Source organism: Triplophysa rosa, linkage group LG5 (assembly GCF_024868665.1).
Source record: "Triplophysa rosa linkage group LG5, Trosa_1v2, whole genome shotgun sequence".
NCBI lineage: Eukaryota > Metazoa > Chordata > Actinopteri > Cypriniformes > Nemacheilidae > Triplophysa > Triplophysa rosa.
The window spans coordinates 2418615-2434923 of NC_079894.1; the positions used below are offsets into that span (position 1 = coordinate 2418615).

Here is a 16309-nt window from a genome sequence, read left to right on the forward strand (position 1 = left end):
TCCAACTTGTAAGTCGCTTTGGATAAAAGCGTCTGCCAAATGAATAAATGTAAATGTAGTCTTATTTCACTGGGATTTTAATATTTTCTTATGTAACGCGGTGTGCTTCTCTGTTTCTGAACATTGTGAGAGCAGGAGAAGGCAGCATGAGAGGAAATGTGAAACATCTCATTAAATGCTTCTCGTGTGTCAGTCACATTCCTGCTTTCTGAGGTAGTGAAGTAATCTGATCTACTCCACCACGGTAAAACAAGCTCGTTCAGGCATCCGTCCAGGTGAATGAGCCATATTAAAATAATAATTCAAAACATAAATGCAACCACTCAGAATCACTAGCATAGCAAGACCCAGGTGCCACACACATTTCCACCCACATCGGGCAAATAAAATGATAGAATTTGCGACAGAATTTAAAGGAAAAATAAACAAGACAAGTCGTCTGTTTTCGCCACAACAATCTAATGTAATCCTCAAACATCATCGAGATTTGCTGTTATTTTACTAAAGTGCAAATACATTGGCAGTGACACATGTATGGTGTTGTATGTACCTTGTTTTCTTCTTCAGATGACATCGGCCACACCCCATTCCTCTCATGGCCCCGCCCATCAGAAAGTATGCCACTCCCAGACGGATGTCTTAAAGCCACTGCTGGCAGGGGCGGGACACACGAGTCATCTGAAGCGCCAGAGGCGGGTGTTATCCAAAGATGGGCGGAGTAACGTCCGCATCGAGCATGCCAGTGGGCTTGGAGCTCTGTACCTGCGGGACCCCTGGACCACCGTTGTGGACATGCAGTGGAGATACAAACTGATCCTGTTCAGCGCCACGTTCGTAGGGACGTGGTTCATCTTCGGCCTGCTGTGGTACCTGCTGGCATGGGTGCACGGAGACCTGCTGGGTAAGTGAGAGAGAGAGAATATTACGGTTTTTATTTACCAGATCAAATGTTATGAGCAGATTTATTTACCACACCCAGTGTTGGGTGTAACTAGTTACTAAGTAATTAGTTACAGTAATTTTATTACTTTTTTCTTGTAGTAAGGGGGAAAAGTAAAGTAAGGGATTACTCTTATTTTTCCTGTAATTTAATTACAGTTACTTCTGATGTAATTAAACTAAATACTGTGTAATATATTCAATAGCGGAAATGACATCAAAATTATAATTCTTACTTTAAAATCTGTGCTTTAATGTATCCTTCTTACATTTGTATACTTTGGTCTGTTAATAAGAATAATTTATGTAGTTATTTATTATTTATTTGAATGAATTAAATTAGCCCAAATTAGTCCATTTGTTAATAATAATTTTTAGATAATTTAAAGCACAATAAAAGGTCATATACACCCATATTCTTAAGTATATTTTAATATGTACAAGTCAGAATAAGGACCGATTCACATTTTGCGTATTTTCCGCAGTAGGCGTGCGCAAATAGGGAGCAACGCGTGTGCGGCGCACACATTTTCTAGGCGCGTCGGCGCGGCATCGAGGTGGAAATAGTTCAACTTTTCCTAGTGCCGCGCGCGCACCGCGGGTCACTTGAAGAGAGAAAGCGGCACGGCTCGCGTTTTCCGCGTGGTTTTAGTGAATGTGAATCGCCCCTAAGCATTTTGTTTGAATTTGTACAGAAATATTGTGTTACACTGAATGACAATGTAACATTATTTCAACCAAATTTTGACATTTCATTCTCTAAAAACTTAGCGTTTTACTTACATTTAATGTGCTTTCTATGGACATAAAATCGCTTTTGTAAATTTATTTTGATGGGGACATTTAACGTCTTTGACCCATTAACAAATACATCACACAAATGCACTGATACAAAAAAAGATAAGCCCTCAATTTTGGTCTTGATAAAATCCTGAGACCAGAATACACACACAGTCAAGAGTGATACCTTCAAAAGAAAAACGGTGTCGAGTACTGTCACACCGCCGGAGCTGTTGCTCAGCGAATGTCATTTGAATGTTGTGTGCGTTTTGTGTTCGTCCCGTAGAGTTTGACCCTCCAGCCAATCACAGCGTGTGTGTGATGCAGATGCAGACGATCACGGGTGCGTTCCTCTTCTCGCTGGAGACGCAGACCACCATCGGTTACGGTTTCCGCTGCATCACTGAAGAATGTCCGTCTGCTATAGTCCTGCTCATCGTTCAGCTCCTCATCACCACCGCCATGGAGATCTTCATCACGGGAACCTTCCTCGCCAAGGTGCTTCAAAAGAACTCACTGCCACAGAATTACTTTTCAAACAGTGTGCGTTTAAACATGTAAAGTCGGAACGAAACGGAAGTAGCGGTAATTGTCTTTTTTTCCGTATCGTGACGTATACCTGAGTGAGCGACTTGAGTTCATCCAGGGACAGCTAATTGGATCGTTAAAAGGTGGCAGATTCAAACGCCGGTTTGCGATCCGTCAGTCATTGCAGGCCCGCCCTCGCGCCATCCCTCGTGACCAGAAGTGAAGAGATGTTGTTTCGACAGGGGGAGGAGCTTAACGTTTTTGATGAAAGATTACAAGTGCAATTGAATTAAAAAAAATAATGATGTGCTGGGATAAATAATCTATAATAAATGCTTCACCACTGCGTGAAACAATTCGAATATTTTTAATTTCATGCAGACTTTAATTCATGACATGCGGGTAAACAGTGTGATAGAATAACCTCGTCTGTGCGGTTATATTCGTTCCATATGATGGCCATACGAGAATGTTAAAGTCTCTCTCTCTCTCAGGTGGCTCGGCCTAAGAAGCGCGGCGAGACGATCCGCTTCAGCCAGCACGCTGTGATAACGCATCACGACGGCCTGCCGTGTCTCTTGATCAGAGTGGCAAACATGCGCAAGAGTCTGCTGCTGGGCTGTCAGGTAACTGCACTCTAGAGCAGCACCAGAACTGAACTGTAACCTTTAAAGTGAAGTGCCCTACATAGACAGCATCTCTTTATTTTTCAGGTGACTGGAAAGCTTTTACAGCCGTGTGTTCCTAAGGAAGGAGAAACAGTGGGTTTGGATCAGAAGAACGTGACTTTCAGTGTGGACACAGCGAGTGAAAGTCCGTTCCTCATCGTTCCTCTCACATTCTATCACATCATAGATGATGAGAGTCCTCTGAGAGTGTGGGCAGCCAAAGGTACACTACACGTCCTCTGTCTGTCTGTCTGTGCGTGCGTGTGCGCGTGTGTGCGTGCGTGTTTGTGAGCGTGCGTGCGCGTCTATGTTTGTGTGCGTGTGAAGGGTAAGCCCTATGGTATGGGGACAAAATGTCCCCACAAAGATGGCAATATCCAAAACCCTTGTCCTTGTGGGGACATTGTTTGGTCCCCATGAGGAAACAAGCTTATAAATCATACAGAATGAACTTTTGTGTAAATGTAAAAGAGCAGACAGTTGTGTGTGATTGTTAGGGTTAGGGGTAGGGAATATGAGATACAGTTTGTACAGTATAAAAACCATTGTGTCTATGGAAAGTCCCCATAAAACATGGAAACCCGACATGTGTGTGTGTGTGTGTGTGTGTGTGTGTGTGTGTTCAGACATTACAACACAACATGCTGGCATTCTAAACACTTTTAGGAATTAATTGTAAACTTTCAAGAATGTTTTTGATTGATTATCATTAAGATGATCGATCAATTATTTAATAAAACACACATGAAGAACTCTACAGTATCAAGTTCACACACAGTAACAGAAACACTTCATATGATGCACATTAACGTCTAAAAATGTGATTGATTCAGATTATTTATCAGATGATTTTCAAAAATGCAGTTTTGCTGTTTTTTCGTCCGCTCACATGATGACTGAATGCATTTGTGTTTAACTTGAATTAAAGGGACAGTTCACCCAAGAATGACAATTCTGTCTTCATTTACTCACCCTCAAGTTGTTCCAAACCAGTATAAATGTCTTTGTTCTGATGGACACAAAGAAAGATATTTGGTGCTGTCCCAGATCTGAAAATGACTCACACTCTTCCAAATATCTTCTTTTGTGTTCAGCAAAAGTCATTTCTATAGGTTTGGAACAACTTGAGGGTGAGTAAATGAAGACAGCTTTTTCATTTTTGGGTGAACTGTCTCTTTAACAAGATTGTTTGAGTAACTAAAATCAAGTGATTGCTCGATCATGAGCATTTATCTTTATTCTGCTGAACACGTCTGGTCACATGAGGGTGAATACATGTCATAAATGATGAGGTCATATTCACACGTCTCAGTGTAAATGTCTCCGTCTGTCAGATGGAGGCTGGATAGATTCGGATCGGGTCGACTTTGAGCTGCTGGTTATGATGAGTTCGACGATAGAACCCACGTCAGCCACCTGTCAGGTGAGAACCTCATACCTGCCCGACGAGATCGTCTGGGGTTACGAGTTCCAGCCCATCGTCTCTCTCTCTCCCACCGGAAAATACGTGGCGGACCTCGCATACTTCGACAAAGTGGTGAAAACCAAGAGCCCGCCTTCCTTCAGTCTGGCCCCGTCGAACAGACCTGATGGTTACCACGGAGACGCCGATGGAACCGACCCGGAGAAGATAAGACTGGAGCAAAGATACAAAGCTGATGAGAAACAGACAGACCGAGATCATAGTGTGAGAGTCAGTAACGTCTAAAACGGATAATCCCGTCCCGTGCTTCTCAACCCATCTCACTTCAGAACTCGGACATTGAACACCGCATCAGAGGAAATTCAAGCGACCGAGTTCAAAATAAATATACTTCGAAATACATCAAATACAACAAATAAGTCTACTATAATACGTATATCTAAAGTACATTTGATTAACTTAAAGGTCAAGTATATTTTATTAGTATACTTTATACTTTAGAGGGACTTCTTTGAGACCAGACTGGCCCGCTTTTTAAAAAAGTGGGTAACGCTTTAGATTACAGCCCGCATAATTAAACAGGATTTACGGCGTAACTAATTGTAACAATAATGTACCTACATATCTGTAAATAAAGGGGAACAATATGCAAAATTCAGGGAATAAAGGGGTAAGAGAAAAAAATATTTATGAGGGAACTGCATGTGCCATTTAAACAGCCAAACCAAACCGCTCTTGAACTACTTGATTGTCGCCTCAAAAGATCAACATTGCACATTTTACACATTAAAGCTCATATAAATAACTCATAATAACTCATATTTCAAAGAAATCATTCGTGACCAACAATCCTGAAATCAATCCAATTAAAATGAATCCTAAAGTCACACTGCTGGTCAATGCACACCACGTTATATTAAAATAGTGACCCCTTCGTTTTAAAATACAGTATAAATATTTTGTAGAATATCCTGACGACTTGTTTATTCCCCAAACTCTGCATATTGTTCCCCTTCACCTACAGATATATGTACTGTAGAGGTACATTACTGTTACCATTAGTTACGCTGTTTAATTATGCAGTACATTATGGGCCGTAATCTGAAGTTGTTCCCAAAAGGGATGTACTTTATTTTACAGTCCGTGTGCCTACAGCGTACTTATAGTGTACTTAAGAAAGCACTGGGTCATTTGAAGTAACTACGTGGGATAAGGTTAGGTTTGGGGGTAGGTTCAGGTTTATAATATTATAATATTTACTATAATAAGTACTCAGTATGTACATGGGAAACAGGACTGTAAAATAAAGTGCTACCCCAAAAAGTGCACTGTTAAGTCTACTTCAGTTTAGTGTACTTATGCTTTAGTTACCCAAATGCACAGTTAACAGCAGAATTAGGACAAATGTATTTGAAATAAGTCATAATAAAATCCAAAATAAGTGAACTTTTAGAGAATTTTTTCAAAAATCATGTGTTTTTATTGTGCATTCCAATTAATATCAATCAAACTGCAGTTGGTTGGTTTTGATTTAAGCCATAAAAAAACACAGCTAACTAACAATAGAAACATGATAACATAATAAAAAACATGGTTTTTGAATTTTTTTTGAAAAACGGAGTTATCTCTTTTGGGCACCAAACTCTTCATTTATTTATATACAGTATATATATATATAAGCGAGCACACTGTCAATTGACAGATGACAACTCTGTGCTAAAATAGTGTGATTTCTCCTAAGTTACATGAGTAAGAGCACATGTTGCGTGACGTGCTGAGAACCGCTGTGGTAAAGCACAATGACATCCACTGCAGTTGAATGATGTTTATCTGACTGTTACTGTAATGCTGAATTATCAGCTCTTTAGGACTCGATGATCTAAAAGCACTTTAGTTTTGTACATTATGCTCTGTGCCTGTGTAGTATATATACACACACTGTGAAAATCATTAGATAACAAAACAGCTGAAATACAGAAATATAGCACAATATGGCATCTTTTAGGGTCACTGTATGTATGGTTTATGAATGAAGTTATTGATGATTATTGTGTGTGTGATATCAATGTGCCTCTAAACACCTTATGACTGTATGGCTGTGTTTTACGGAATATATTTGATATGCATTACTGAACCTTTAACATGTAATAATAATATCTGACGGTGAATCATAACAAGGTGCTTGTACTTGATGGTGTTTTTGCACATCTACAATCTCTCTGTCTGACAGGTCAATGTGTGGATAATCATGTACTGTTTGTGCGTCTACTCCAACAGAGTTTATTACTGTAATTAACAATAAATATTTTAAATAAAACACACACCATCATTCAAACTCTGTCATATTTCATACCTTCTAAAAATGCATAAAATTACTTCACATTTGTATTAGATTATAAGGTAACACTTTACATTAAGGTACACTTTATGAAGCATTTATAAATATGTTCATTAATGATTAATAAGTCGTTTACAAATGCATTATAAAGCAGTTATAACTGCATGAAATAAAAAGGGGGATTCTAACGAAATACCTGGCGAACAGTGAGCAGGTAAGAGATAAACATCATAACACCCCACAGTGTCCCGTCTGACAGCCTATATTGCAAACAACATCAAGATAATAACGAATCTGCTTTCTAGTCAAATATATAATGAATAAATACATGTCAGTTAAAAATGGCTCACTATTTGGCAGGTATTTCGCTAGAATCCCCCTTTTTATTCATGCAGTTATAACTGCTTCATAACGCATTTGTAAATGACTTATTAATCATTAATGAACACATTTATAAATGCTTTATGAAGGGTACCTTAATGTAAAGTGTTACCGATTATATCACACATATTAATATATTTTTCAGGAAAAAGATAAAACAGTAAAAATATTACACTGACCTGAGTTCAGAGACGTCTGCAGATCATGTGTGTTCACAACACAAACTCTGGAAAGGAAAGATGTGAAAATCATCGGTATGTGTTTGGAAAACTGTAGTGTTTATGACATGATGTTCAGAAACACTTTTGATAAAGAAATATAATTACCATTTTTATCACTTGCTTCATGTCTGTAATCCATGAACGATTCCATAACTCTTTATTAAGTTCTTTGGGTCTTGGTGATAAGCTGCTAAATACTGTATGACTTTCATACAGAACACTACTGTCATACAGCGCGCCGTACGCTTTATACACACCGTACTCAAAAAATCATAAGAATTTTTGGTATATAAATTCAACTTTAAATGTACTTTTAAAAATGTTTTTAGATACTTTCAATGACTTTATAGTTCAAGCACAAGCAGCTTGCACCATTAAGAATTGTGAGTAAAACAGAAGTTTAAAAGTTCAACAATAAAGATCAAGAACAGTAATATAGAAAGAACAGTAACATTTTCTTTTTCACTTTACCATCATCGTTAGAACACAACATTTGAGACAAATATATATTTATTATGACGATAATTACATTTTTAGAATAATATATCAAAACTAAAACACTTAAGTAGGAATGTGAAATAAACCACTGCTTCTGTGATTTAGTTACTAGTTTGCCACTGTCTGTCAATACACGATATTCTGAGCAAGTATCGTAAATACATATCGTTTAATAATTAAAAAGGTTAGAATTATTGATCCCAATACACACCTTTAGCTCACGATGTTCGTGCAGCGCCATCTAGTGGTCAAATTTGTAAAGTATTATTTTTGCCATTTCATTTTTAACACATTTTCTAAACACACTTTACATTCGTCTAAATGGGGTTTGGGTCATTTCGTAAATACTTTTAGAATAACACGAGAAGGTATGAAATCATTTCTATCCACGTGTGGAATGTTGCAATAACGCAATGAAGATTTGTGCTGAGTTTGCTCCGCAGGGAATAACTGGACTTCATTTGTTTACACGTCACTCTGTGCAGGAATGTGGCTTTAACTGGGTTTATATAAATAATTCTAGAAAACATGTCACAAAAACGTGTGTGATTTGAGTCGTGTTTAGTAGTTGCCATCACAGTTTTGAACAATTCCCGGATTCGCACAAGTCAAGCTTTTTTCTGCAGCATTCCGGACCGTTTGATAAATATTGATGAGTTTTATTCCTTTAATTCAACATTGTCACTGTGAAATATACAAACACCAGCTGCACTGACACACAAAAGGCAGAAGGTCACACGAGTAAAGACCAAACACTTGAAAGTTAAAAAGAAGAATATAAATAAAACCACACTGTAATTATTAATACAGTAAAAATGATTTGAATGAAATCATCTCATGTTTGACGGTGCGATCAATGACATGTTTCAATCAAACTCCACTCCGTCAATCACCCTGCACGGAAAATTGTTTATTTGAATAATTAAAATAAACTTTTTTTGCTCTTAAAAACGTATTATTTTTATCTGCGGTAATTATTATTTGCAGGCATTATACTTGCTGTTATTTTGCATGCCTGCAAAATCATAATGGATAATGTCACATAAACATTAAAACAAATATTTTAACATGTATTAATTTTTATGACGGCACTATAAAGTCAGCTGTTTTTAGGCTGTAATCTTGCTACAAGAGATTCCACTGATATTAGATTTTAAAGTTTTGATTCATTAGAATGAAATAACAGGATAAATTCAGCTTCTCAATGTCAAACGTGTCCCATCAATCTGAATTCACCCTACATACAAATCATTTTTCTTTTCGCACTATCAGTAAATCAGAGCTCGATCGAGACATTCATTGATGTCAGACTGACTTCTGTAACAACAACTCTACTTGATAACACTTTTAATATTAAATATAAAGTACATCGAATGGTACATTAATTTACGTTTGATTGTATATGTTTTACCAGTGCTCTCTCTGCAATAACATTTTATTGTGATGATCATAAGTCCGTTATCTTTACTCTTTTCTTTTAATACAATTATGCTTCGCATTCCTTCTAAAATGTAGCCTAACTTTTAACACTTTCATACGAATTAGCATTTTAACTTTTCATATAAACGAAATACTTTCGATTAAAATGAAACGAACAGAACAAAAAACAGAAAATGAACAGAAAAACTACTGAAATGCCTGCGGGAGCTTATTTACAATAAAGACAAAACACATGCGCTTTTCTTCAGTCTGTAAGGAGTTTCACTGTTCAGAAATTATATTAAAAATCATTGAAATTCCCGTCAGAGAAACAACAATCAAATAGGTTGTTTAGTTAACAGACGGGATTCAAAAAGAAAATCGACCAATATTTGACTTTTGTTGAAGAATCATTTTCAAGAATTGATTTCAACGAGGCCTTCAAAAAAGTGACATTTGAAAACATTTGAAGTTAACTGAAGATCTGCATTGACGTCTGTTTATTTACACCGAACTAAACTACACAGTTTAATAAATATAATCAGCCATTATTATCAGCATTGATATTTTATAACAACTCGATATAAACATTTTTTATTTCTTCTGCCTATACCACGAATAAGTATAGGCTTAATATTCGTTTTTAAGCGCGCTGGTTTTTGGCGTAATCTCTGTTTAGACGTGAAATATTTCAATCCCAGCTCGAATTCTATCAATTCTTTCTCATCTAAATGATGAAGTGATCGCTCATGTGTCTACAGTATATAGACATTATTCATTTTCAAAACAGTTTATTAAAAACAAACAATAGAAATAAGTGCTGGTCTGACAATCCAAACGTTACAATGGTCCTCAACAATCTTGCAGAACTAAGTAATGAAAAAATCGTGTTTATTACTGTCCTCTTTTTTTTAAGAAACACATTTTCCCGATACTGTAACTGAAGACAGCATGCGCGTATGGAGGTACATTCTCTGGTGAAATGACATGATAAAAAAACTCAAATAACGAACTAACGAGTTTAAAAAATACGAGATTCTATTTAGTCCAACAAATTTGAGTAATACTTCAAATGTTAACACTTTTGTTTAAACCTCGCAAAGTCTGTGGTTCAGCAACAAAATTGACCCTGTTTACCTTGGCTGCGTAAAACAAAAACAGAAGCCCGTCGACAAGACGAGAAAAAAGTTCACGCGCTCCGTTTACATCCCCAAAAACGCAGTTCCCAAGTCGCTTCAGATGTCAATCCGAGAGTGTAACGTGGAGTTTTTGGCCTCGTGGTCCCAGTACGAGTAGAGCTCGCTGGGCTGCCGGGAGCAGGTGAACTGCAGCGCCGCCGCGCTGTTGGACGGGACCGGCGAGGGCGCAGCCGGAGACGCGCTGAGCTGCTGCGCCTGGTGCTGATGGTGAGCCATTCCGTTATACGAGTTCATCATGTTCGGCAGACCCATGGCTTGCATTCGGCTGTACGGGTTGTACGACGGGGCGGACAGTGCTTTTATGGGACTCATGTTGCCGTTTCCCATCTGGCACGAGGCGTAAGTCATCGGCGGCGGCGGCTGCGCGAGCGGCCAGCTGTTGTTCATGAAGCCCGACTGGATGTACTTCGGAGCCGAGATGTAGCCGCCGTATGCATCCCCGCCGAAGAGAGACTTGCCCGGTTGGAAGTGAGCCACCGACGGTCTGAACGGGCGCTTCATGCGCCTCCGGCGCCGGTAGTTTCCTTTCTCGAACATGTCCTCGCAGGCCGGGTCCAGGGTCCAATAGTTCCCCTTGCGCTCCCCGCCGCCCTCCCGGGGAACTTTGATGAAGCATTCGTTCAGACTCAGGTTGTGTCGAATGCTGTTTTGCCAGCCCTTCTTGTTTTTCTCGTAGAAAGGGAACTTGGTGATGATGTACTGGTAAATACCGGACAGCGTCAGTCTCTTCTCCGAACTCTCTCGGATGGCCATGGCGATCAAAGCCACGTACGAGTACGGCGGCTTCTGGGACGGGTCCACTTTCTCCGGACTTTGCTCTTGGACCGAGTCATCTTTGACTAATTCTTCTTTCTTCACCGTGTTGGTGTCGTGGACCATCAGAGCCATTGCGTCATCATCTAAGCTATGGTAAGATGCCATCACTTCAAAAACATAACAAGCGCAAAACATCAAAACAATGAAAGGAAAACACAAATCAAGTTTGTCTGGGACGATAAAGCTCGCAGTGCTCATAACGGGACGCGCGTACCTGAGTTTTAGGTCCTGTGGATCTGTTGCTCGTGCATCATATGATGATGGTATTCGAGAATATTGCGCGTCTGTGCATGTGTAAAATAAGAGCTCCTCTCTCGCGCTCCTGACACTCGAGTTTTGCTGCGATCGGCGCGCGATCTCTGGGTTCTTGAAGCTCGAGACTTCTTCTGGATGATCCTGCGCGTTTTTTTCCTCTCGTGAAATGCGAAACTTTGCTTTCGTCACGACCTCACTAATGTCCTCATCGTGTTCCGCTTTCGTCACTTCAAATCAAACGATGCTTCTAAAGGCGAGTGTTTTTATTTATCCGTCGTACGTTCATCGTCTTTATTTGACAGCGTTGAGACAATTAAACGATTCATTTCCTTTCTCGTAAACATATTTATTTGCATTATTTCTAAAGTATTTTAAGCACACATTTGAAACATTTATTGGATACATTCAGTAACTATGTATTAATACTATCAATTATTATAATTGATTATTTAACATGTTTACGGTTGTTGCACGTTTAACATCCACAGAACCTTTTTGTTGTTGCACTAAATGTTTTTAATAGTAAAACAAATGAATACTACAGAAATTGTTATTAAGAGAACCTTTGACTGCTTTTAACCCCTTTTCACGTTTATTTTGAAGAGTGTAAAGTTATTATTCAAATGATATTTTGTGGATATATATAATCATAATTTGGGGTATTTATCTATTTTTAAAACCATTTCATATTTGATACCGTTACGCACAAAACCCATAATTAATTCCGCATTGAATTATTGATAGAAATAGCACGTGTTTGACCACCCAGATCTTCATCTCTCTCTCTCTCTCTCAGCACAGGTGTAGCAGGTGTGTTCTCTGTATGTCATCGGGTTTCTTCACGCCGCGCTGCAATCATAAAGAAAACCATCGAGCTCAAACATGCGCGTGCAATTTTTTCATGTAAACTGCAAGCAATTAATTCAGTAACATTAAATATATCCAATATGTCTGTTTCTCTATTTTTTTCTTAATTTACAGTATGAAGGGTTGCTCCGTTTATCACTTTAATTGTTTTTAACATGAAACATTAAAATAAGACCGCTCCTACTATCTCTGTAATACTTTTTTAGAACGAACGAACTGCAAGTATTGAATTTCTATTTAATTATTTGAGTCTTTGTAACTTGAATAAAACAAGTAGGCCTATACAGGAAAAAAGTGCGCAGGATCGTCAATTTTCTTTAAAAATTGTATTTGTTGACATTACGTAAGATTTATTATGTCGCATAATTTCGCGACCCAATCCTTATACAACAAAAACACATACAGCACTTCAACAAGAGTTCAACATTTGCATCTGACGCAGAATTAATCGAGCAGGCTTTTATTTAAAACAGGGATAAAACAGATATAGAGCACATGCAGAAGTCTCCAAACATCCTGTCAAAGTCTTTGAAAGAAGGATGTTTATGGTTCAAAGTGCAAGAATGCAGCGCGTGGGGTCAGTAGGACCTGATGAGATTCATTTCAACTGTTATGCTGCCTTATCTCTCACGGACTTAAAATGTTCACATCATTTACCAAGTGTTTCTAGAATCTTAAAACCAAACACACTGGGCAAGAACTCTGACGGCTCGTGGTAAGGAACATCTAACATTGACTTGATGAATTATAAAACATTTTTTCCCCCTTTTACACCCACTAACACCGTGACTACACCGGACGCGACACAAAAGACACTAGAAACGCATTATAATTTAAAATTTTGTCCACACTGGATGCGGCGCGACGCGACAAACCCATTGATAACAAGCAGGTTGTCATGTCGCGTCCGGTGTGGACACGGTCAGAAATGACTGAAATTAACTGAAATTAATGACATTTTACGTAAATAAACAAAATAATTTTATGAATGAGAGTAAATAATCAAATAGGCTATTCTTGTGACCCAGGTTGTGAAACCCAGACTAAAGTCTGAAAATCGAATTCTGAGTAAAGGAGCATTAAAACAATCTTTCTCATGTCTCACCTATATAGTTAATATACTCTCACATAATGTTCAAAATTATTATGTAGACTGATTTAATGTAGACGACAGTAAATCACACAAAAAAAGACTTTTCACAGACTGGGTCACAAATAGTTACCTTTAGATTATATTTAGATACAGGTGCATTAAAGAACCCATAATTAAACTTCTAACAACAGGAAATATATCAAGAAATGTTTAAAGACACCTCTAAGAAGAACCTTAATGTCAACCCAGAAACTCTTCATAAGAACCACTGCTGAACTTTCAAAGCTAAATGTTTCCCTGTCGAGTGAAGAAAGAATGGACCTTCACTTAAGTAGCTGACCTGATGGGGCATTATGTAAGGGTGGAGGGCCTTCCTCACTTTGTAAAAGCCAGGATTGACCTCTGCCTTAAATGAGAAAACCCAAAGGGGCTCTCAGCTCTTCCTGAAGGTGCTCAGGCGCTCTGTTTTAAGAGCGGAGGCTGTGTTTTTCTTTCTTATCAGTCAAAGGAAGCGAATGGGAAGTTCTAAGCTCTTCTGCTAACAACCCTCCTGTCAAATGATTATAATACACGACACACCAGTGACTGCATCCGCACAGCACACTCGACACGTATTTACACAACTCTACACTAATGATACACAATTCAATCATTCCAAGGGTTACAGAAGGTCTCCGTGTTATGTTTTCAGTTTGCGCCGCTGGAGCGAGAACTACTGACGTGAGCTCATTCTACCAAACATGTAAATAATAACAATGAATATCAGACTGAATTTTACTATACATTTCCTCTAAACACCCCAACTACAAACTAGCAAAAATCCATTTGATTTCCTTAATGAAGATATTCAACTGTATGGCAACAATGCAAAGTTAAATAAGTGTTCTGTATTCATTTTATCGCTTTATAAAATAGACCTATACATAAAAAATACAATAAAATAAATATAACCTACATTTATGAATTACCCTATATTGTTCATTTATGTTATGGCAATTCATTTAATGCAGTTATTTCACATCCCTGTAGTTGTATCGCCTTTCGCATCATGCTTTAAATAGCATTTTATTATGCTTGAAATCTTTTTATCAACACATATGCCTGGACATGAACTGAGAGAAGAAAGTGTCGTACACAGGCTGCGTGGCCTGAGGTCCAGGGTTTGATGTTTATCTGCCGCGCGCAGCCGCAGGAATCACACGCGCCTTTGATCGCGCGAGAGGAAACGCGCTCACGCGAGCTATTTCTGTCTCACCTCTGCTCTTGTGCTTCTGGCTGGAAGCAGGTGAAGCTGTTCAACCTTACAGTGCGCTTTACTGAGGTCACGAAAAGACATTTTGTGACACTATTAACATGTTCTGCATGTTTGGTTATTTTCATGCATTTCTTCATTTTGACACCCTGATTGTTCTAATGCGTTTAGATCCCTTACGAAAATTGACCATGGTTTTACTACAGTTAAAATGGAAAAACCATGGTTAATGTAGTAAAACAATGGTTATCACAAAATAACCATGGTTTTGAAAACCACGTTTTTTTGTAAAAACCATAGTAAACGACGGTTACTGTATAGTAAAACCATGGTTTTGCCCCATGTCATCAATGCACCAAAAAACCATGGTTACTACACTTGTACCACAAAAAAACATGGTTAATTTTCGTAAGGGATGCTGGGCCATGCTAAACCGTAAATCCTTTTAAACAAATAAAGTCGCATTGCATATCACAGATTTATTGACTGAATGACCGATCTGAGACGGTAACTGCACAGCTCAAACTGACGTCACTTTACGCGGCTGTCAGATATATTTAATATGATGAGCAGTGCAGCTATGACAAACCGCAGAGGTTGAAACTAATAGGTGCTTTTGGAGAAATTTACTTAAGAACATTCATGCGAAATGTGTTTAAGCAGTAATCCGTCTTATTGTCAAAACAATTACATAAACTTCCATCTTCGCTTTCATTTACATAAATGTGCGCGCGCACGCCACTCTTCTTCATGAAACCAGGTTGACATCTGTGCTGCGCGCTGTTTGCTGCTGTATTCAACAGGTGTTTGACTCTCATATGTGTCATATGACAAAGAATTTGGTACATTAAAATCATCATTTATTGCCAAATAGTCAAAAACAATTTGACCTTAGTAAGCATTATTCTATATTCTTATTTTTTTGTCTTTAGTAAACACTGCAGGATTACGCGATGAATGCAAACACGTGTTACAACTTATAACTTAATGACGTTCTCAGACTCATTAAGACTTCACTTCGTCTCAGATGTTCCTTACCGAATTCCAAATAGAAACAACAGACAAAAACCTGGTGACGACACGGTTGAGATTTTTGGGGGTCTTTAACATGTAGGAGGCATGAAAACTTCTCCATTTGATATGGTTTTACTTGTTTTCTATACGACACAAGTCTGTGATCCATCGTGTCTTGGCTGTAGTGTGTGATGTGAAAGACTGACGCTTCAGTGTCCTGTTTATATTGAATTCCACTCCTCTCTTCCTGAGGGCACTTTATATACGTTTCACTCGCTCTCTATGCTTTAGTTTCACTCAGTCACACACGAAACTTTATATTAAAGACACGTATGTAGATTGTGCACAGCGTGCTCCACTTGACCTAAACCAGCTATATAAATGTGAGAAATAAAAGGAGCGTGTAAATCAATGCAGATCGTCGAGGTTTACAGCATGACACTCTGAAAGAGATGCGATTTCACGTCTTGTTCACGTTCTCATTGTGTTGGTGGTGGTCCAGTAACTCAAGACCACTGGAGCCCGTATGCGACGGTGGGGGGGTTGGTTGCGTGTCGGGGTTCGCTGAGGATCAGACCCGGCTGGTGGCAAACACGTCACCCTCTTTTGAAGGCAGTG

At 38.6% G+C, this 16309-nt stretch overlaps 2 protein-coding genes across 2 annotated transcripts in view; one reads left to right on the forward strand and one right to left on the reverse strand.

Moving 5' to 3' along the window:
• Window positions 1-6673, forward strand: part of LOC130553820 (ATP-sensitive inward rectifier potassium channel 10) — a 12029-nt gene extending 5356 nt beyond the window's left edge. The window contains exons 2-6 of the mRNA XM_057332986.1: window positions 568-901; window positions 2006-2217; window positions 2742-2873; window positions 2961-3138; window positions 4250-6673. Coding sequence (XP_057188969.1) covers window positions 568-901; window positions 2006-2217; window positions 2742-2873; window positions 2961-3138; window positions 4250-4623 — 1230 coding nt within the window. The 3' untranslated portion in view covers window positions 4624-6673. The remainder of the gene's footprint in view (window positions 1-567; window positions 902-2005; window positions 2218-2741; window positions 2874-2960; window positions 3139-4249) is intronic.
• A 1257-nt stretch (window positions 6674-7930) lies between these two features.
• On the reverse strand, window positions 7931-11719 carry foxl2b (forkhead box L2b). The gene is made up of 2 exons (XM_057332988.1): window positions 11425-11719; window positions 7931-11317 (listed from the first exon to the last, which is right to left on the reverse strand). Exon 2 carries the CDS (start codon window positions 11313-11315, stop codon window positions 10431-10433), a length of 885 nt encoding a protein of 294 aa, XP_057188971.1. The 5' UTR covers window positions 11316-11317; window positions 11425-11719; the 3' UTR covers window positions 7931-10430.
• Window positions 11720-16309: the final 4590 nt, after the last annotated feature.